Raw genomic sequence first — 24,003 nt, 5'->3', positions numbered from 1 at the left:
ACATGTCGACAAAAGTGGAAATTAAGGGGTGAGGGAGGAAGCGAGAGGGGAAAGGGGAATGAGGGTGACGGGGAAATTATAAGGGGTAAAAAGAAAGAAGGAGAGTAATAGGGGAGAGGGGCGAAATTAAATGGGAAAAGGAGAGAATACACAAAGGATTATAAAAATAGTTGTATGATTGTTACATTTTCTTTTTAATATATTAATTAAATTTTATTCATAAGTTTTTCACACATGGACTGGAGAGCTTTTGATTGGGAAATATTCTTTGCAAAATATTATTTCGAAAAAGTGGAGTACATTAAAAAAAAAGTGTCCGTTATTTTCATAATTGGCAAATGTCAACATTATTTGGGAGTCAGAGAGACACGTTTACCTTTGTTTATAGGACCTTCACTATTTATCGTTTTGTTGAAAGGGTTGTCATTCTCACAAGTAATGCTTTATAAGTACAAATAATTGATGGTTTTTCAGGCCATATGTAGGAAATATGTGTTTGTTGAAACATGTTGCAACCATGTAGTCTCAAATGAAACGGGTACGCGGATGCCCCCCTGATGCGTTCCGACGGTGATTAACTTCTCATTGCATCCGATTCTATTGTTCCAGGTTCCCACGTTCTAATTTGAGCGAAGTCTGTCAAATTAAGGATCGGTCTACAGCATAGCATAGTGAGGAAGGTACACAGGTATATTCTTTAAAAGACAACTGGATGCTTCTAGGCAAGATACCCCAAGGTATACTCACAATATCTTGAAACATATCTAGATTTTTACTGTTCTCCTGCGAGCAGCAAGGTTGTCACATAAAAGAGTCGTGGCGTGTCACCGCACAGCACGCAACTCCCGTGCGTTTGCATTATCCATTAGTAAAAGTACACAGGGAGATAGTTATATGGGGGTGACTATTGACGGAACTGCCCGCTGAACCGCAAAAAAATATCACTAGACAATCAACCAATCAAAGCGCTCGGTAGGCGGAGCCTCGTCCCTAACTTTTTTTCACTGACTTTTCTCTTTCGATCTCTTACAGCTTCGCCTGACTTCTAAAGCTCGAGAGTTGATATGTATCAAAAGGCAGAGGTTTCAGTGAGCTTGTAACTGAGGCAGGGAAACAATAATCTAGCCAGGCAGATTTTAATCTGTATACTCCTAGACACTGACGATTTAAACTTGGATCAAATATTTGTCCAAACATTGAGATTGATTATTGCCCAATTTATTCGGAACCCGCTGATTTGGGCTTTTGCGTCTGGTGATGTGATTTTGGAACGGCCTTGATCTTCCAATCTTAGGCTTCAGTATCTAAATATTTGAAAGAAAATGACATTTCTTCAACTACTTGAGGTTAACGATTGTTCAAAAGAACGGGAAGCGCGTAATTTTTGACGGTTTTCGTCCGTCTGACAACTGACAGGATATGACATAATAAAGGAAAGTTTCACATTTCTTTTTGATCGTCAATTTGAAGGAAGGATTCGTCGAGAAAGGGGTTTTGTTGGATTTCTTGCTATCGTCTTAATACACACATGGGTGTTCTTGAAAGCAGACAATCCCTGATTTTGATTTTAAGCAGGCTTCAATGACAAGAGGATGGCTCTCAAACGGGGGGCATTCCCTCTTCTTCATTCTTCTCTCTTCTCTATGAGCAGCGTGAGAACTCGGAAATTGTAGTAGCATTGCTGATTCTTCTCTACACTTTAATGCAGCCCAGAGGCCCTCGCGAATTGTGTCGAATCTTGACGACTTTCTCTCTATTTGCGTCAAGAGAGTGGGTTGAATGCACATGGATGTAGATTGGTCATGTAGCTGCATCGTTTCGCTCGCTGTACATCAAAGGCCTTAACCAACGTTGCCAGGGCTAGTCACCAACTTTGCCCGGCGCAGCAAGAAATGGTCACAAAAAAATTCTTTTTAATATTTTTAATATCTACTGTAACGATCCGCCTCCATAACATTAATGACAAGAGGAGAGGAAAACTTTTGAAGTTGTTTGATTGGCATATGTGCATCACTATTGTGGGAGTGTGTATTTAAGGTTAGCCCGCGGCGCATGCCTGCGGTTAATTGGCTGTTACACCTGGACTTAACCGTGACTCTCATCGTGATCATCATTATCGTCACAAAGCAAGGCTAACAGCCAGGGTCGACGTGTGTTCAATACTATTTGGTTGAAAGAAAAAACCAAACACCATCGTCCGATGCCAGTTCGTCTCAATCCACTTACGGACTTATAGATTGGATTTTATACTCACGATACGAAACAGACCACTGTACCTTCGACCATCGCCCCCGTTCTGGGGGACTTACAGTGCTACTGGATCCTGGTACAAACTCCTTGTAACGATACCTTAAGCACACTGTCATATCAATCTGGGACCTTATCCCACTTTTGGACTATCATTTTATTCGCACCACGGTAAGCAAACTATTTCCCCATTATTAATTTGCTCTTTGATTTATTATAATGTATTAATGTGTTTTCTTCATAGTAGATTGAGTCAGTGTGCAGCAAAGAGAGAAGTCTTCATCTAGACATTGCCCTGGATACCCGGTGTGAATAATAATTCAACTGAATTTATTTCATTTCCTTTTCGGATGCTGACTGAGTGAGTCTGTGACTTGTATAAAGTGGCACGCATCCTCTTCATTCATCTGCCATGAAGTACTATGGTGTTCCCAAAACTCCTTCAGAATGGACTGAAAGTGCAGCATGAATTAGTTATTTGACTTTACAGTTAAAATCTATTCATTGGTCATTTCAAATAATTAAATGATTATTGATGTTATAATTAACTTTTTAAAATCATTATTCATGCATTCATCTCTAAATGAGGCATTGGTCATTATGGAGTCTGTATGAATAATGATTATCATTTAAGGTACACAGACGTGGGTTGATAATGGGGGCTTATAACCTGAAACAGCTGTACTATTCGAACACTCATCACATAGGCGATTGTTGTTGAAAACTCAAATCGTGAAGGGGTTGAGGTAGGACATGTCCATCTCAGTTATTGTACATAGGCAAAGCCTGATCCAGCCGCAACTCAGTAGCTGGCAGACGATGAATCGAGAGCCCGGTAATCTATGAGTTCATTTCCTTTCTAGCAATCAAAAAATCTTACTCATCCTATGTGTTTTAACACACTCTACAAGCTGGCAATTGTGACCCATTGTAACAGATTTATTGGACACCCTTTCCTACCCGTCAATTTTTTTGTCTTCGCTCTTTGATGATCCTCAATCAGTGGTGAAAAGCTGGCACAGACTGGCTAATAGCACAACCCTATCTTACCCATTCAATCCGCGTTTCGACCAGACATAGAGCTTTATTGTGATTGTCTGGATTTGCTGTTCACAGATTCTCTCCGTATTTTAAGATTACACGTATTCCTTCTGATCTTGTTTTTCTCCCTTTGTTCCATATTTTTGTTTCAAGCAATAAGCAATAATTGAGTTTTGACAATACGGAGAGGTAATACCGATAAGATACTGCAAGCAAACTTGATACAGGTGTAAAGATACTCTCATGCCGGTTGAGAGAATACAGGGAAAGAATATAGAGCAGAAATTTTGCCCACAAGATGTATCCATTCGGCAGGTGTATTACCCCCGGATCAAACCAAAAGTCCCCGGATAAGTCTCCGAGTGAGGGAGATTTAGGCAAAGAGAGGGGGGCAAAAATTCCGATGGATGAACAAATAAATAGATCATCTCCAATTTGAGGGGGAGAGGAGAAAATGTCGGCATTCTTTCAAAGAGGCAGGTGTGCTTGTATTGGAGTAGGAAATAAAGATCCGTCTCTCTCTCCCCCTCTCTGCCATCTTTGGTCGGTAACCCATCGTCGGGATCGGGAGATGAGTGACAAGCGGGCAAAAGAGGAGAGAGATTCCTGCTCCAAATCAGACCAGAGTTTGGAGAAGCATCTCCCTACTCAAATAAACGTTTCATCGAAAACGTTATTTGTCAGACCTAGGTCGACCCAAGCGGAGTATTGTTCGTGAGTGTATATAGCTTATGAAATTTGCGGGGGGGGGGGGCTATGGGGCGAGGGGATAGATGAGTTTGTAGGGAATAAAATGTCCGGGCAAAAACCCAATTTCACTGACATCTAGGGGTCAATGTAAATCATCGGCAGACTTACCGAGGAATAAAGAGTCTGATTGCCGCCTAGCTGTCGTCCCCACCTGCGAACTGCGATGGTTTATGTATACTACCAAATGGGGGTTCGTGTGTGCTCGATGGAAGATGGAAAAACAACGCCGGTGATGCCTGGTATGGCGTGAGAGTTGGCAACAGGGGGAAAAAGTGTGTCAGGTGCATGGCGCACCTGAGTGCCAACGGACTCCCTCACAAAAATACCTGGATATTTGATTTCACTCTGTTACAATTAAAAGTCGAGAGGGGCCTTTTTCCTCTCTTTTTCGCCTGTATCATCTGGGGATTTGTGATTCGCTATAAAAACTCAGCAAGGATTTTACCCCAGGTGTGTAGGTAGTATAGCAGTGGTGCTGGAGCTACCAAGGTGTTGAACGTAACCCTACTCAAGACATTTTACTTTCCGAGCCCGATCGCATTGGAGGTCTGTTCAATCCATCCAGTCATTGACGATCTCAAGTTTTGTTGATAAGATAAACACTGGTTTAATGGCAACGAATTTGAATCACCCAGAAAATGTTCAGTTGGGGTTGTTATACGCAATTCGTATGACTCATTATAACATGTTTCAAGTTTTGATACAGTACACAGGGAACTTCTTTTGAGGATTGAATCATTAATATGGTGGCTGCATTGACGTGCTTCTAAATAATGAAAACTTACAATTTTCTTGCTGAAAACATCGTTTTAAGGAAGAAGAATGTAGATACGCAATCAAATAAAACGTTTGAAAACGTTTGAAATATATGAGTATATCTTCTACAGTCTGTATTATTTGGAATATTGAAAGTACGGTAATATTTGACATCGTTAAAAGTAAAACCTACATAATTCATGACAAGTAATTTTTGGCTTACCCTCAAAAACTCGCTGAAACACAAGAGTACTATAGCAAAGTGTTAACTTTAATACTTATTCTTTATGATTCGGGTGTGAAGGTTTTTTTTGTCCAGTAACACCCGAAGCCATTGACCATGACAATGGGTCTACTGTCCTCTGAACTCTGTGATTACATCGTCCACTGAACACATTCAAAACCAGGTGGCGAATGGGCTTTTTCTCTATCACGTTACAGTTACTTACAGTATCCCGAGCATTATGTTACATCACATTGAATGGCCAGGACTAAAGGCCCAGTCAATTCAGGTTTAGTGCTGGTATACAGCGTGGAAAAAACTCACTGATATACATTGTAACACACGTCTCACTACGGGGAAACAAGAAGGCAGGCCAGACTGCGTGTCTCCAACGGCTCCCTTTCATCTACCAGACTTGTCAATTACAAAACAAAAGGGGGTCTTTTATTACCCCCCTATTCACTCCTCCCAAACACAACTGGTCTTCGTATCAAGTTCAAATCTTTAACGCGGGTTATACTTCCATACACAGGGTAATATGAGTCGTACAAAATGATTGCTATTTTTATGACCAATTTTAAACTGCGTTGAGATTTAAAAAAAATCCTTTGATAAGATTCCGAAAATGGCAAGGATACGTTGTGTGCTATCGATAGATTTAGGACGTTCTTCTTGTCAAGAATCCCTCCCGCATATTCCTTAGCCTTGATCCTGACACCGCTTAATATCAAATGCTTTATGAACTCGCCAAGAAAAATATGACAATGGCTTAGATCTTCGTTGCACCCAAACATTTGCAATGCATCATTCTATGTGCACATTCTTCTTTCGTAAGATCGAGTAATAGGGTTTTTCCCTATAGTATCTAAAATCATTTGATGGACGATATCAAATACCAATTTATATGTGTAATCGGTGAAATAGATCTTTATTATTTGTAATTTTTCATTTGCTATATAAAAATTGCTATCTTTGTGAGAGGGTAGTTTGCTGTTTTGGATTATCATGCTTATTTTCTATTCACATTTTAATGCGGATGTGGTGTATCATCACTCAGATTATTATTTTTTTTTCATTTATAGGTAATATTTTTTAATGGATATTCAGACTTACATAAAAAATCGTCGCTTGATTCTTTCGTCTTTTCTCAATATTCTCCCTTTTCATATAAGGACGTATCAAATCTGTTCGAATTCAGTTCAATGTATCATCTACCACTTTCACATTTTCCTTCAATGTGTGTTTTTATCGTCCATCAAATCATTTGACGGGAAACGCCACCCGCTCCCTGTCTTGATACCGCCCTACATGCTTTACCTGTTGACCTACAGGTCGAACCACCGCGGAAGATTTATTCCTTTCCATATTTCCAAAACCAAGATGATGAAAGGAAAGATGGAGAGAATGACTTTCTACCTTTTGATGTCAGGTGAGACGTGACGATAGTACACCGGTATGCCCACCTGATTTCCATTCCTTTTATTAGTGTCTTCAGGTTCGTCTTCAAAGGCCCCCCAACTTTGGGGAGTTCTCGATCTGAAGAATAACAACCATGCCAAACAGGTAGATTTAAAAGTTATTACACTTTAATGGAACGTATGAAATATTAAATTATTTGTTGCCTTCGGCGTGGCCGGCATCAGTTTATGCCTTGTTTATCTTAATAGCGTTCCGTGCTTCCCCTTGGGTCCAAACAGAAACCTGAAGCAAAATCACGAAGTTCAACAAAACTTTAGAAAGAGAGAGGCAAGGCAATTTTAACCCTTGAATGTCTTGTTCTGTTTATGTCCTTTGACAAACCATGGATGGATGAGACGGATCTGAGAGCCCTACTTTCATGCTACATCAAGTTTGAAGATGAAAAAGTGTTTAAATCTTCCTGTTTATACCCATTTACTAAAATGTGGTCCATTTCATTTGTTTCCAATTAGAATGAAGAATGATTCCTGGTATTTCCAAATTCAATTTTGTTCTTATTGCATGTGCGGAAAAATGTTTGAAACTTTATATTTGTGAAAATGGATTGAGAGAAAAATACATATGTTGTTTAATCATACATAATAATGCCTGCGGATACAAAACATAAGTCATGTTTCCTTTTAAAGAGAAATGCCATGCAGTTGTTGCAGTAAACACTGATTTCATGAGAAAGTCTGTAAAACCAGGCTTAATTGTCAGTATATCATCGATAATCTAGATCTGGTACAATTACATAAAGTGAACTTTGTGAAATCTTGAAATCTACGCTGAAAAATGTTCACAGTGAAGAATACCAACACAGATAAGCGCACGTGGGACAGTGTATTATTATTGCTTTGAATGTCGGCCCGACGCTTGACCCGAATCCGTGCTTATTTGCTAATTTCTCAGCAATTACACAATTTCTTCCAGAATCCTTTGGCACATATTTTTCATTTATACAAACAGACACTTTGGTGGTCATTTCATTGGATTCTGTACGAACTCATTTTGATATCGTTACCACAACTGGCATTCACCTTTAAGTGCCAATAGATGAACATTATATTTTTCATTGACTATCTTAATGTCTTGAATTTAAAAGACAAAGCGCCAAATCAAAATGTTGATTTGAAGGAAAATAGAAGAATCAATAAGCTTATCACAAACTATTTCATCAAAGTCAGAGGTAAAGTTGGTATATTTGCAACATTTATCTTTCGCTTGATTTCACAAATAGGGATGATATGCACATGAGAGAGATGACACTTAATATTTCTTTTGCATTATTTCTCATGAAATATGAGTATTTTGTTCTTTTATAGATTTGATAGTACCGTTCTTGAATGAAATAGAATAATTTACACTAAGTGGAGATTCCCATTGTTTTATGGGAGAAAATCATGTTTTACAGGAGAGAATTCAAATAGTGAGTAGGTGACGACATTGTTCCCTTATTTACTTACTGCCCGTTTTTGCTATGAACAACTTAGCAAACAACTATATTGGAAAGAATGTACTTTCTCATTTCACATCCATTTTGATGAAAATCTCAGAGTTATTTTGTTTCCTTTTTTTATAGAAACACTTTAAGAAAGTGTCAGTGTCGTTGAAATTATAACATTAAAAGTAATAGTTACGTGCGAAATAACAATTCATTTTAACGTAATGATAGTTTATATTCATTATATATGATGGCAATTTATATTATTAAAGTGTATTAAACACATTGGAAATGGAATCTCGCATTTGTATAGTGTAACATTTATCATTATTGATTTAATGTAGAATGATAATATTTCTATTGTTTTCGCTGAGTCGTTAAAGACGATCATAATATCTATTGATATAATACATTACAGGCGAGAATATTGAGATGTTTTATACATCCTCGTTAAAAATTTCAGAGCTTGAAATCCGATGTTTGTAGATCAAATAGTTACTGTTGTTAACATGCATCTGATTGCAAAGACTATGTAGGAAAGTCACCCACCATGTTCATGGTAAAAAATAGCGCACGAATTGGTCACCAGTTGTGTATACATGTGCATTGGCCCTATGAAGGTAATACGCCTCATTGATATCTATGAAAATACCGTAAAAATAATATATGCATATAGGATTATGACATTAATGATAAAGAAAATGATGGTCAGGACAATAAATTATCTCCGCTTACAAAATCTATTATAAATCTGTTCTTAATATCAATGAGTGGTCATTAGCCTCTACATTGAATATTTTTGTTTCTTTTGCATGTATACTGTGTAAGTTTGTTTAGTCATTATAAGAGAAATACCTCTCTGAATTTGCCAATCGTTAACCACTTTTTATCTATCACTCTCTGTCTATCATTTCCTTTCTATATTCTCTTTCGTCCAATGCCATTGTTTGCCATTTGAAATGAAGATGTCTAATTTGTTGACTTCAACAACGGAAGGAAGTATGAAACGAAGATTCTTACTCAGATTCTTAGTCTTTTCTCGGTCGATCGCTTTCGAAAAAAAAGATGAGTGTTCACACCAGATAGTTAAGAGTTATGCACCAGCTATCCACAATACTCCGCCATTTTAAATCCCAACCCGTATAACACCGTCCTAGAATAACCCACCGGTCAGCTTATAACACACCGTCAAGCAACAAGGCTCATAAGGTAGAAAGAGAAAAGAAAGGTGAAAGGGAACGGAGGGGAAACAACTTTCAAACTCTTATTTACGAGGTATCAACAAAAGAAGAGATTAACCGTGACGACCGGAGGGGCTTTCCATCAATTCCCTTCTTTACCAGAATTACAAGAAAAAGCAAAAAAGAAAACTGATCGCCCGTGCTTAAAGAGCTCAGCTATATCCTGTCGAGTATTCGATCTCACTGTTGCGTGTCATGTTTTCGCGTTACCTATCGAGATCGAAGTGGAACCATATAAAAAAAACTTATATATATATATATATATATATCATCTCTTTATAATGTAATGCATTCAATGATTGATGCTAAATCTATTCGATGAATGTGTACTAATGATCACCATCATTTCTATCGACCCATTCCCCTGTTAAACAGTAAAACCGATACAAAATGTATTTACCATCAGGTAATAAGGTCATCATACGAACTAAAGTAATCAACCATTCAAAAAGAAAACATCGTTTACATAAGTATTTTCAGACTAAAATGTCTTATAGAATCATTTTATGTCCATTGTGACGTCATTTGTTTTGTGGAATCTTCTCATCTACCGTAGATTTCACGGATATTATAACGGTCTATCCACACACGGAGACCATATCTGGAAACATACGAAATCAGAATTGATAAGACACCTTTAGCAATTTTAGGAATATATTCACGATGTAAAAGGTTATTCACTAAAATTCCAGTGCCCAAATTGGGATGGGTACGTAACTGGCATATTATTTTACCACACATCATTCGACTTGGACATTTGCGTGAGCCATAATGCGACTGTAGAGTGCCGACTACAATATGCCAAAACATACATCCTATTATTCCTTGTAATCTTTGTGTAAACCAATATTCACATGGTGCTTGTATTGATCAAAGTGTCAATTAATGACACAATGCAGAGGCTACTATAATCTTCTTCCTATTTTAGAAGCGCGCGCGTTACCCCTTCAAAAACTTCCTGTTCATATTGAGTATAGAGAAGGGGCAAGGGTCTGAAGAAAGGGGGTAAAACGTACTGTGAACCTATGATCTCTTGGGTTCGAGTACAATCTATTCGTGCATTCCAATCCCTGTTTTCTTTTCTTTTCTTCCCTCGGTGTTAAGGACTAATCCGCCCTTACAACATACTATTCTTCTTCTGGGTATTCTTTAGCTGTGTCCAGAATAATTAGCCATTCAACATCACCGTGCGAGATGTCTTTCTTCTAAGGATAATACCCCTAACACCTCAAGTGAAAAAGACCGAAGCAAGAAATCAAGCACTATAAGAAGAGGTTCCCATTATCGACCGGGATGAGTCGAGAGGGGTCCAATTAGGAATTGGGGTTCTTAATGAATAAAATCCACATATAGCCCCTGACACCCCATGTGATCAGGGTTTAACAACCTGTCTTCGACAAAAGCGGAGGAGGGGGGAAATTGTGGTCATAAGAGCCATATGTTGTTCAAAATGTTATTGAGAGCACACAGGAACATTATGCCTTCGCGTGGAAATATACTGTAGCAACCTACATAATGGAATTTATAATGGATTTAAGGAGAATATACGTTTGGAATCAGGCTATAATGTTTAAATGTTGTTTAATGTGATATATATTGACAGACAAAGGTGTTTTATCTGAAGATTTCCTATCGAAGGAAGATCTATAAGGCAGTTCATGCACGTTGCCCAATCGAGTGAGTTGATAATCTTAACCTTAACACATGGGTAATTGCATAACGTTTCATTAATGTTATTATGTATCATATCCTAACTGTTTCTATTGATTTTTATTTTACCTCCATTGAAATATGATTTAGTACTAAATTATCTTTTCAAACAGTTACCATGGATACACCAGGAATTTATCAACCCAGATTAATAAATTTGGTATATCTTTTCACATAAATCTACCCGAATGGTTATGTGGGTCCACTGTGAGAGGCTACGCTATTTTCCGTACAAAAAAAAAGAGAATAGAAGAAGAAAAGATAAAGAAAAACTAAGAGAATACACCATTCACCACAATGATAAAGAGGATAAAGAATATAACACGCGCTTGTTCGATTTTATTTTCTAATCATGATCTGTTATATTTTTATTTTCTTTTAGACCCATCATGGTTACCACCTCACATTGGGGTCAGTTGGTGGTGCCCCTTGTATGCTGCTGTGTCGTGGTCGGCGGCTGGCCCGGATCAACATCATCGTCATCATCGTCGTCGAGGAGTAGTGAGAACGAAGGCGACCAGAATAGGAAAGCACAGGTCATTGAGGCGTTTGAATCGACGCTTTTGGGGATGTTCGGATTGAAAGAGAGGCCGAGACCACAAGGAAAATTGCGAGTACCTCAATACATGATGGATTTATACCGATCACATACAGAACATGAAGATGGAATTAGTATGCATTTTGACTTCGATCATTTATCGACGGGAACAGCTAATACCATTAGGAGCTATCATCACGAAGGTTAGTATTCAGCATTTACTCTTTCTCCTCCTCCTCCTCCCCCTCCTTCGTCTTCTTTTTTTTCTTCTACTGACCTCTTTTTTTTTCTTTCTTTTTCTTTCTTCTTCTTCTTTCTTCTTCTTCTTCTTCTTTTTCATCTTCTTTTTCTCCTTCTTCTTGAACACTTCCCTGTTTGTAGAATATAGTCACACCTGAGTGTTGTGACCGCAGTCGCAAGACCACAAGTAAGTAGTGAAGGGAGATATATAGGCCTACAAGTGCAATTGAAGAATCTCGCTTATTGAAGAATCTTGCTTATGATGTTTATTACTTCATGATTTTTGAACAAAAAACGTAACAACCTAGACAGAAAAGAAGACGTACAGAGAACATACTTTTGCGAACGGTTAGCGCAATAACGGAGTTCATCGAAAAGTTTGGAAATGAAATAAAAGCAACCACTCCAAACAAAAATTGGGTAAAAGTGCTCCACGAGGGTAATTATGTGTCCAACTAATGTTTGGCATTTCTTTTGGGCATTTTTATTTCTCCAGTGTGATGAAAATTTTGCCCATTCTAAAGTAATTGATGCTTATTTTTGTAACCTCACTGGACAATGCTTCCCGCATTGGGTAAAATACTTCCCAAAATTGGTTGGAAACATAATTACCCTCGTGGTGGTAAAAATTTTACCTAATATTTTTACAGTGAAGATGCATAGCCGATCAATAAAAGTAAAAAAAACACGAACATGTACTGTCAAACTATAATAATTTGTCCAAAAAATGTTAAATTCAATGTTCATTTCAGTTATATTTCACCTATTAGTCATTTAGTTTATACCTGTATTGTAAATGATTAAGAAAGATCAACATACAGGTAAAGAAACTACCTTGAGTATTCACCTTTTAATCTGAAACCCGTCAAGATCTTTACACATGGCCAACTCACTATCACCAAATAATTACGAAAAACATCTCACGTAAAAAGACACAAGCTGAGTGTTCATTAATAATCTCATATTCTTGGAACTATGTTGTGTAATTCTTTCATTCCTTCATTTCTTTTTAACAAACCATTCTTGCGTTTACCATCATGTTTTTAAGAGTATAATCATGATGATCATGTATACTACGCAGGTTTATTATTTTGATTGTTGCTCTTCCATTCTTCAGAACTGTACCACTTGAAGAAAAATATTATGTACAGCTCGTCCATTTTGATCAAAGACGTTAATGATAAATATAATGAAGGCCATAGATAGCTCACAACTTGCTTAACGAGTAACTTATAATGTTGCTGGTTAATGACCCTTCAAAATTGATAATTGGTGTATATTTCCTTTGAATTTACGATCTCACGTATTATTTCTCATTAAAATCTGAGTTGTGTGCTAATAAGATTTCCCATGTTTCTGTCGGATATGTATTCCCATTTCAAGGAAGTTCAGGGAATTCTTTGATTTGGTGTTTATTTTGTTATTTTGTCGCCTTTCTTTCAACAAAACTGTTTCGGTCCACGATAATTTTGATTTACTTCCACTTGATATTTTCATGCCATGATGATATCTGAGCCAGCCTGTGCAGAAAGACCGACCATTTTACAAATTTCAATATGGTATTCCTATCTGGCCGACAAAACTCTGTAAATTGTATAATAGAGCGATCTATGCGCCATCAAGTATCACGTAAGTCCAAATTCGTCGGTCATTTCGATGACGTGCCTTATCCCACCGCTGCCACCGAATCGATAGAGAAATACTTTACCACAGAACATTTTCCATAAAATAATAATTATAATAATGATATTCCGCATTTATATAGCGCTTAATACATCGGAACGACGTCTCTAAGCGCTTTACAGACATATTATTACCCCGGTCATCGGATCCTTGCATGCCCGCATACAATGTATGCACCTTCTCCACTCCCTGGGGAGCATTCCAACAAGAGTTCCAAGACTCAATTGCTAGGCATACTACATATAGGCTTTCACATCCTACCGGGTACCCATTTAACACCTGGGTGGAGAGTGGCAAAGTGTGGATTAACGCCTTGCCAAAGGACGCTAGGCCATGGTGGGATTCGAACACACGACCCTCTGATTACAAGGCGAGAGTCAGAACCGCTACACCACGACGCTTCCAAATAATCAAACTGTTGTACGAACCACCCCCAAATTTCACATATTCTGAATAGAGATATGTAACTATATGTGGAAATAGGAAGATTCACTCGAAATAATATTTGACCCACAGATAGATAAAAACTACAATATTGTGTTCAATTGAGGGTACATTCCTTCAGTATTCAATGTCTACAACAGAGTTACTTGAAGGGTCAGGAGCGATCGTTAAACTTGAACAGATTTTGAAGATACTGTTCTCTTATTTTTAGAACAATATCCTTACGCATTGCCCGGGAAATCCCGAACTTCTCTCTAATATCCATTGCCGATCCATATATTCATGACATTTTCTGAAAATGAAACGCGTCACACTTTCCAGAATCAGCAAATACACTATATTTTCTACTGCTATTATATAGTGAATAATTTCAGCGTCGAAAGATTGATATATTTTTTGGCGTAGTTTCTATATACTATTTATCTTTAATTGATTGGTAATTCTTATTTTGCCCATGAAGGGTTGGGCTGAGGTCACTGGATATCAGTTTATGATACAAATTATCAATTCCATTCAGGATTTTGTTTTTCTTCAAGTCTTTGTCGACATCAATTTGTCCTTAGTTTGGGTTAGTTTAGAATTATTGAAGATTTTTTCAATATTCTACATGAAGATGATGGTGCACTTATCAGAATATTGGAGCCAGGTTGATTTTATGATTCACGAAGAATCATGAAAATAGACATTTTCATAATTATCCTGAATATAGAATGATATTTCTATAAAAGATAATTTTTAATCAAATAGTTTTTACGTCATTGTTTTCATCCCGTTAATAGTTTTTTCTACATGTACCATCTACCATACACCTTAAATTAGACCAGAAATAAACCTCATAGGCTCGCTCCTCAAAAGATGATCGCCCTGCATATAATTTTCAAAATTGAAGAAAAACTGAATTTTTATACGTCTTTGGTATGACTCGGCCGAGGATCGCACACACGACCTTCCGTTCATAAGGCGGACGCTCTACCACTGAGCCATTATGGTACAATGGGAAATGAGGACTACATGAAAAATTAGGGTGTGTCATACAACCAAACCCATTTAGTTATACCCTAATATTTCATTTAGAACAGAAACTAAATTTAATCATGGTCTAATAACGCCATGAAACGACATTTGTGTGTCCTTGCTTAATAACTTTTTGTAAATTGAATTTATGAAAAAAGACAGTATATTTACTAGATTGAAGTAGCCTACAACTCTTATTATATTAGTATATTGAGTCGAAGGCTACTTCAATCCTGTCCACAGTAGCTCATGAAGCCAATCGTGGTTCAGGAATACATATTCTCCCGCCATGGTAAGAGAGTCATATCTCATCGATGTGTACAAGGTTGGTTTGAAATTTGACAAGCTGTGAAAGAAATGGCAATCTTGGATGGAGAGACAGTCTCATGGTTTTAGGGGGAGGGAGTTCTTACCAATAAGTTGATTCGATCAAGTTTTGAGTAGCTATACTGGTTCGATTTAAAATGCCAAAGTTTTACCTAGTGACGCGTATATGCCTTCATACAGTCTTGTTGGTATTTTACTTTTGAAAGAACTAGAAATTGTGTTGTATTTTGATCGAAATCAACTAATATTTCTCCATATCAAACACATCGCCACCTTTTATGGCGCTAGTAAAGTTAAGATACGTAATGTGCTCGATAAAATTGATGTTCTTAATTGTTAGTTCAATACAATATTTCTGAAATACAATTACTGCGTTGTAGATGTCCTGTGGCTTTCGTTGTTGCATTGGATATTTGAAAGATAAAAACTATATGAACAGATGAACGAAACGTTTAGTGTCCTTGATATTGGAGAAAATTGATACTCTTCAATTCCTATGCCTACAATGTGTTTGAAATCTACTTTGATACGGTTGACGCTGTTTTGACTGACCAGAAAAACTTCGGTGTTCTCACTACGTAATAATATACTACTTGAACGTTTATTAGTATTGCGGAAAATATTTAGAATTGCCTAATGACGTAGAGTTAAGTTTTAACGAAAGGCTGGAGCCCCCGAAATAATATTGATAATAGTATTAAGAATAATAATGATAATGATAATAATAACTAACTAAATAAATAAAATAAAATAGGTAAATAGAAAAATAAGAATAATGATAAATACTTTTTTTTTCATTCACAAAATATACTTTCTGATAAGGTCCTGCATTATCAGCAGCACAATTTTCTTCGAATTTCCTTCAATATTGCATATACTGGACCTTCTACATACATAATAGTTATATGACGGAATAAATTGATTAATTGAAAGTGATTTGTGGGGGCTGGTTCGAAAATTGTATAAAAGTGTCACACCATTTAATATGCCCCTTAAACTCAGTACGCAACTACGATATCCCAACAACTATACATATTAATTTTCCCAAAACGCAATGTTGTATTACACTTGATTAATAAATTCTCCATTTATTACCATGTATTGAAATTGTTGAAACGAAAAAAAAGTATTAAGAATGGCGTTTTTTCTTTTGATTTTGTTTTCAAATAAAGTTTCATGTTAACTAGACCTTATGTTTACATGTGATCACAAAATGTGCAAGTTTTCAAGGTCAATGGAGAAAATCACTATGAAAATTACTTCTTTGGCAAATCCTCTTTGTAGCTCTGTAAAATAAATCTAACAAATATTCGTCATTCTTTGTGACTTTTGAATATACAAGCAAGAATGGGATTACAAAGACATCGTTAAAAGAAACTGCAATTTCTTCTTACTTACCAAGGGAAGGATTACCAATCAGACGATGAGAGTACTTTATTATCATTTTTGCAGTGTCACAGCAGGCCTGGGCTCCTTTAAATAAAAGAGATTCTAACCCCGCCAAATCTGAATTCCTTTTTGGATCTTTATATGGCTTCTCCTGACATGCCGAAGAGGATTAAACTAAAATGTCACTAGGGTGCAAGCGAACGAGAAATTAGGGGAAATTGTTTTTAAATTGTCCTGACTTGGTACCAGTCTTGGCACAGAAATGATACCCATCCTGTTTCCCCATTGGCATAGACATTCATGTTTCTCCTTTTTTCCGTTCTCTTTCTCTGTTCTCCCCTCTCACTCTATCTTTCCTTGTTTTTTCTCTCTCTCACTTTATTCCAACTTTGTACTTGAATTATAAATGAAGTGAACTTCTATCATCTCATCGAGAAAGACGGGAATCCGGTTTCTACATCTGATAAAAATATAAATGTCTAGCTGAGAACATCGGGATATCTTTCACTCAGTGATATACTTACGAGAACACTCTATTGGACAAAGAATTAACTGTATTCACTACCAGTTGACGTCAATTAATTAATCTTCATGAGAATCTGTCTTGTTAGTCGTTTCCATGCTTCTTCTTTTTTAAAGTTACGAACTACATATAACTTCATCATACACAGTTATTTTCATTATGGCTGTTCCAACACAGGATCTATAAAAGCGATGAGGATATAAGTATTTGGATCTATACAACACCTCTGATCAATCAACGCTGAAATCATTAAATTCATTGTTGATCATAGACAATGGAATAAAAAATATATTCATATATACAATAGTACTGATATTCTTTCTTAATGGAACAAGTAGTATGTAGTTGAATTATTAGATGAAAGTTTTCCGCACAAATCACGTGCGATATTAATATTGACGCAAGTACATTTCGCCCAAAGCCACGATGCGTGATCGCAAAATTAATGTTTGACGCACAGTGCGAATTTCGACTATCAAATTGTCCATATTATATAGGCGTATATTATAATAAATAAGTCATATATTACTCACATTCGCACCCAGGCAGGTTACTTTAGTTAAAGCAGAAAAACAACAATCCTTTAAATAATCAGACAGACAAATTGCGATTAATATGGACCTAACAATCTTTTGTTAAAATTTAACTTCTCAAACTTTCTTTATTTAATGATAGTTAATAGTTTCAAATATTGAAAACAAAGCAAAGATCAGAAGATCTACTTTGGGTTCATGTGATGAGAGGTCTTAGGCCCTGTTACTTCTTTTCTATTTATTCTTAGCTACATGTATCATCTTAGCTACAACTCAGTCACCTTGGAAGTAACTGTTTGTCCATTCACATTTACCAATAGTTTTTGCCCTAGTTTTTGTTTGATAACTACATAAACTCTACCATATTATTGCTACAAAGTTAACTGCAAATATGTGTCAAGACAATAGCAGTGTTTTACTCCATTGGATGATGTATGCATTGTGGGTAGCCAAAATAGTCGGTATGTAACCACACGAGGTTTTAGGACGTCAGGTGTGTTGGCACATCAGTCCCACCCGTTGGATAATATGTTGTGCCACTTCACTTCAGGCTGGCCTGCAGATACTTCCCATTCGAGTAAATGGTTTATGATGCGTCCTAATCTCCCAATTGACTCACTGGCTCCATGTACTAAGTTCACAGGCTTCAGTCTTTCTTACGACTAAGACGTCCTCAATTTGACAATTTGGTTCAAGTATAATTAAGTTTCCGAAGACCGGCGTTAGTCCTTGCAGTATGGACGAAAGGCCCACTACTGTGACTGACCAATAAATTTGACAAAATGGAAGCCCTTTCATTATTGTATATTATCCTGTGTAAATCATAATCAACAGAGCATTGTATAAAGTGAGCTTCTTGCTAGGTAAATTTGATATAATTTTACACTAATTAAAGATGAATTTATTGATAAATGATTGTTTCAATTCATTAATAAAAATGTCATCTATTTTATCTTGATGCAGACGCTGGCCAAGTCCTGCCAACGGAGCACCACAGACACACAGTGATCTTCAATATATCCACAATGCCTGCAGAAGAAGTATTGACAATGGCCGAACTGAGATTGTTCCGTAAAGACCTAGAAGAGCACAGCATCGCAAAACGCCACGCACTTGACGACAGGAAAAGTCTGGAGCCCATTCATTACATGCAAAGAATAAATGTGTATCATATTTTAAAACCAGTTGCACGAAATCGAGACACGATTAAAAGGCTGATCGACACACGGTTAGTGGACGTACGAAACAGTAGTTGGGAATCATTTGACGTACGTCCTGCAGTAACGTCTTGGGTCGAAGTGCCAGAGAAGAACCATGGATTAGAGATAGAGCTCATAGACTCACGGGGTAGACCGTCCCCTAATCATCATCACGTCCGTGTGACAAGAGAAGCTGACCCAAGTAAGGTCCAAGAACTCGAAAACGAGGAAGAGGATAGGTGGTTTCAGACGAGACCTCAGATAGTAACGTACAGCGATGACGGCCGCACAAAAAGATCACCGTCATCAAGGAGTCGAAAGAGAAAAGGAAAGCGATTGAAGGCGAACTGCAGACGTCATCCGTTGTATGTGGATTTTAGTGACGTCCATTGGAATGATTGGATCGTCGCACCGGCCGGATACCAGGCCTACTATTGTCATGGTGAGTGTCCTTTTCCACTCGCCGAACATCTTAATACTACCAATCATGCTATCGTACAAACGTTAGTAAACTCTGTCAACCCAGCACTAGTACCTAAAGCATGTTGCGTGCCTACAGAACTTAGTGCAATCAGCATGTTATATCTGGACGAGTATGAAAAGGTCGTCCTTAAGAACTATCAAGATATGGTTGTAGAAGGCTGTGGATGCCGGTAGAACCATCAACAAGACGCTCAAAGACTTACAGAACATAACCACCCCCTGAGACACTGTGGACTCATAGTGGAGCTCACAACTCATTCTGGAGCATTTAAATGGACTCCATGTTCTGTTAATTTTGTACAAGGAAAGAAAAGGATATATTATTACCGCTTCCAATGTGTGCTTTCTATTTCCCTCAACATCTTGATGTGTTTATAAAGAGGTATGGGAAGACAATGACATGCGTATGTCAAAACTCATAAATGTCTATGCTTATTTGGTGCTGTACAAAGTAAAGACAAAATACTACTTTTAGTTCTTCTCCTAAAATAATTGTGATTTGTGAGTATTTCAGCCTAGCTGAATCCAAATGTCGCTTAGTAACGTCGGTACATACAGTACCACATTCGTCATTCTATTCATATATTCGTCAACATTCTGGAATCGCTTTCAGTTTTTCATGTGATCTGGGTTCCGTAACACAAAGATTAGCGATAAATCGCTAAATGAACTGACTAATCAAGATCAATGTTACATGCGCATTTGGCGCAAAATACTGACCAGGAACCAATCAGAAGTTTTCTTTCATATTAGCTTTTCATCGCTAATCTTTATGTTACGGGGCTCAGGTCCTTATTTGGTTTCCTTACGCGCACATGACGTGAGTCTTCCTTAATTTCTAATGGGGAGATTTGATACATTAACTGGTTCTGGGAGGGATTTTTTATGTATAAAAATGACTGCTTCTTCTAGATAATGAATCACGGAGTACACACTGTAAAAAAATATTGGGTAAAATTTTAACCAGCACGAGGGTAATTATGTGTCCAACCAATTTGGGGCAGTATTTTACCCAATGCGGGAAGCATATTATCCAGTAAGGTTAAAATATAAGCAGCAATTACTTTAGAATGGGCAAAATTTTCATCACACTGGACAAATAGAAATGTTGATTGGACAAATAATTACCCTCATGGAGCATTTTTACCCAATATTTTTTAGAGTGCATAGCTTTATGGTGGACCATGATTATTTTTATAAATAAACCTATATGCCTTTAAAAGATATATATGTTTTTTTACCTGTTCACTTTTTTATGTTAAAAAGAAACAAATAGATATTTGCAATTTATACTCATCTTTTAATTCATTTCTAAACAAATTGTTTGATTGGTTGGCTTACATCTCTCCTTAATTTTGTCTCCGTCCTATATTTTATATCATCAAGTTTAATTAGTGCCTAATTTTACTCACTGAAGTAAGATTCCAAGAACGGGTTGAACAATGATGTCGCTTTAAACAGTAAAAATGGTTTGCCTTTTGACTCTATGCATTCGAATTTTCTTTTTAAAACTCAACATGTATATGAAATAATGTTATATCTTTATAATCGACTTTTAACAAACCCTGCATGTTTATCATTTTACTTAACGAAATAGACGAAACAACACTTACACTGTCCTATTATACAAGTCATCTACTCGTGAAAAAGGTTGTCGTAAAATTGATGTTCCTATTTTCAACTTAACAAATGCCATGTTGCATAGCCCATCTAATTGAATGATTTTGACGAGAGTGGCCTTATATACAATGAGTAGTATACACGTATCAATACTTGTACGTAAACAATAAACAATATGTGACAATACAGATCCAAATAATATATATGTGAAGGTAAGACATTCAACTAATCTATGACATATTGTGATGGCGACAGTTGTTAAGAATTTTATGATAATCCTTGGAAATTATATTTCAACATGACATGTGTGGTTTATTCTCATAGTCGGTGTTATATGACAAATATATAATATTCTTTCTTTTCTTTTTGTCATGTTTGTGGGAATATCAATTTTAAGGACGAGAAAATTGTTCTTCTTATGCATGTGCGCACGAATACTTATACGGGAGAATAAAAAGGGCACGTCAAGACTTACGTAATTATACCGTTCCAAGTATATCATTATTCTTACTCTCAATTCATTGTGAAGGTGTCTCATAACTATTTTAAACAACTGCCAAGCACATAACTCCGATGGGCTGATATCATTTAACATTCTTCCTCAGACATTGTATTCATAATATTCAAAATTTAATCCGTCGAGTTGTATTCAATGAGTGGAAGCGTTGGAGAGCTATTTTTAAATTATATATTTGTGTATATTTTTATATGAAAGGCAAGATTGTTTTGCTTTTAATGATCCATCGCTGTATTTTACTAAATATTTTTTATATATGAAACTATGCATTACTGCTCAAAGCTGTATTAGACATAAGAAACAACTATTCATAGATAAACTGTTTACAGAATGCGTCTGATGTACAGACGTTTTGAATTGTATCTATGATTATTTTCTTTTATAGAATATTATTTGATTCTTTCTCTTTATTTCATGTTATATATCGTTTTCCTCTGTTCTTCTTTTTTTTTTTTACAAATCTTTCCATAGCCTTTCCACCTATAACTCTTCTAAGAGTCGGCTATATAGACATTGAAGCATTTTAAATCATGAGCGGGGAAGTACTATACCGGATATTTATTATACTTTTTTGGACGATGGAAAAAATAATAATGATAATGTTATTGTACTGTGCCTCTAATGATAATTACTATAGTGCCTTCGATTCAAATATATTATTTAAGTTGTACATGTGTAAAATATTGTTTACAATAAAACAAATAAGTAATTACCTCAATGAAGCTAATGGTAAAATGAATCACGACTGTCTAATTGTTTATTTATATCATGTTTTCTCTTGCAAATTTACATATTTCAGTTAAACTTATAATGAAAAGATAAGAACAATCACAGTTTTAGCAGAGTATTTAACAGGTAAGCAATTGATTGAGAATGGAAGAATGAAGAACAATATGACCTTTGGGGAGTAAAGAGTTTCGGGATATCGAATGAGATTGTGAAAAATATAGGATGGCAAAGGGAGATAGAAAGAGAGACAGAGAGAGGGGGGTGTTGATAAATTGAAATGCTTTACACAGGGTCTGGGAACGATTTTGAAGAGGGGTGCTGGTATTGGACAAAAATTGACGAGCCCCCCCCCCCCCCAAAAAAAAAAGATGTTTTCACTCCAATTTGCAGGTGATTTCTTTTTTATTTTATCTCTTTTTTATTTATTGATTTTTATTTTATTATTTATTTATTTATTTATTTTTCTATTTTTATTTTACTTATTTATTTATTTATTCATTCATTTTTATTTTATTATTTTATTTTTATTCAATTTATTTATTTATTATTATTATTAATTTTTTTTTTTTTTTTTTTTTTTGGGGGGGTAATTTCCTACATTTTAGCATACCAACCCGATTTCTATGGGGTGCTGCTTATGATGTAAAACATACGCGGCATCCACTCTTTCCAGGACCATGGTTTGGTTTCTAAGTGCAAGAATATGAGAGCGAGGGCATGGATGGTAAAGACTAACACATGAAACTTCGACGAATTAAATTATGAAAATTATTGAAACATAGTTTTCCACATTATATTCCCGATATATACCTTTACGCATACAAAATTTGCATTCAATTCACCCAAAATCATCAAACTGTTTCCCAACATCAAAGTGAGACTCGACTGATTAAAGGAGATAAGTAAAGTGAAAACGGAAGAAAGGAGTTTCCATACATTAGCTTCCTCTTAAAAAATCTTAAAAGATGAAATCCTTCTTTATTTCAGAATATCATTGAAAGGTGTGCACAGCCAGGCCTGATTGCATATGGGCTCATATGATCTAGATATTATAAACATTTTCGTTCATTTCTATTTGACCTGCTAGCAATATTATAATAAATAATAATAATAACAATTTTATGTACCGCAAATTGCCTCTTATAGCGGTTAAGAGAAAGGAATTATAGGCTTCCACAATTCTTCAAAGGCCAAGTCCATTCAAATAACAAGTAGATTAATATGATATAAACATTTGGTAAAGGGACAATCATGTGAATTAGGGCCTATACTCTAGTAATCTAACATTCAAAAGTGTTGTGGTCGAGGAATTTTGCTTCGATAGTCGATTCTCTGGGAAAATTTGAATTTGGATTATTTTTAATTATACCGTCCTCTCAGTGCACGCCGATGTATATATTTTTTAAAATGACAATTTGAACGCTTATCATACAAGTTAAGTCATTTGATATCAGGAAGCTACATATCATATCCTGATATTTTCAGTCAATTTAATGTTTTATAATTGATATTATATTAAGAAAAATAAAATAATATGCAAATATTTTGGTTTTAATTGGGCTCCCGATCAAAATACTATCGTAAAATAATCAAATAAACATGTTTTTAATCATTTTAATTCATTATATCCTCATCATTTTAGGATTAAGACACATGTATTTAGAAGAATGTAATACTACAGTAGTACTACAAAAACACACACACACACACCCTCACACAAAAAGACTTTTGATAGATAAATGGTATTTATTAAAATTCTCCACATATTGCAGATAACAAACTGAATTGCATGTGAATTACAAAGCTAAAAAGACAAGTATACATTTCATTGAATACATTTTACAATACAATGTTCAAGTGTGCAAGTACATAAAATACAGTATTGTCAGTTGGA

General features: G+C 36.1%; 1 protein-coding gene across 2 annotated transcripts; it reads left to right on the top strand.

The window, feature by feature from the left end:
* Positions 1–1,028: 1,028 nt before the first annotated feature.
* Positions 1,029–22,119, top strand: LOC129264992 (bone morphogenetic protein 2-like). Of its 2 annotated transcripts, none has more exons than XM_054902966.2 (3): positions 1,029–2,418; positions 11,253–11,611; positions 18,525–22,119. In XM_054902966.2, the coding sequence occupies exons 2-3, from the start codon at positions 11,260–11,262 to the stop codon at positions 19,415–19,417; spliced, it is 1,245 nt and encodes a 414-aa protein (XP_054758941.2). In that variant the 5' UTR covers positions 1,029–2,418; positions 11,253–11,259; the 3' UTR covers positions 19,418–22,119. The 2 variants fall into 2 exon arrangements, with proteins under 2 accessions (XP_054758941.2, XP_054758942.2); XM_054902967.2 differs by lacking the exon at positions 1,029–2,418 and adding an exon at positions 10,405–10,837.
* The last annotated feature ends 1,884 nt before the right edge of the window (positions 22,120–24,003 follow it).

This window comes from Lytechinus pictus, chromosome 7 (assembly GCF_037042905.1).
Source record: "Lytechinus pictus isolate F3 Inbred chromosome 7, Lp3.0, whole genome shotgun sequence".
Classification (NCBI taxonomy): domain Eukaryota; kingdom Metazoa; phylum Echinodermata; class Echinoidea; order Temnopleuroida; family Toxopneustidae; genus Lytechinus; species Lytechinus pictus.
This window is presented reverse-complemented; position numbering and strand designations above follow the sequence as displayed.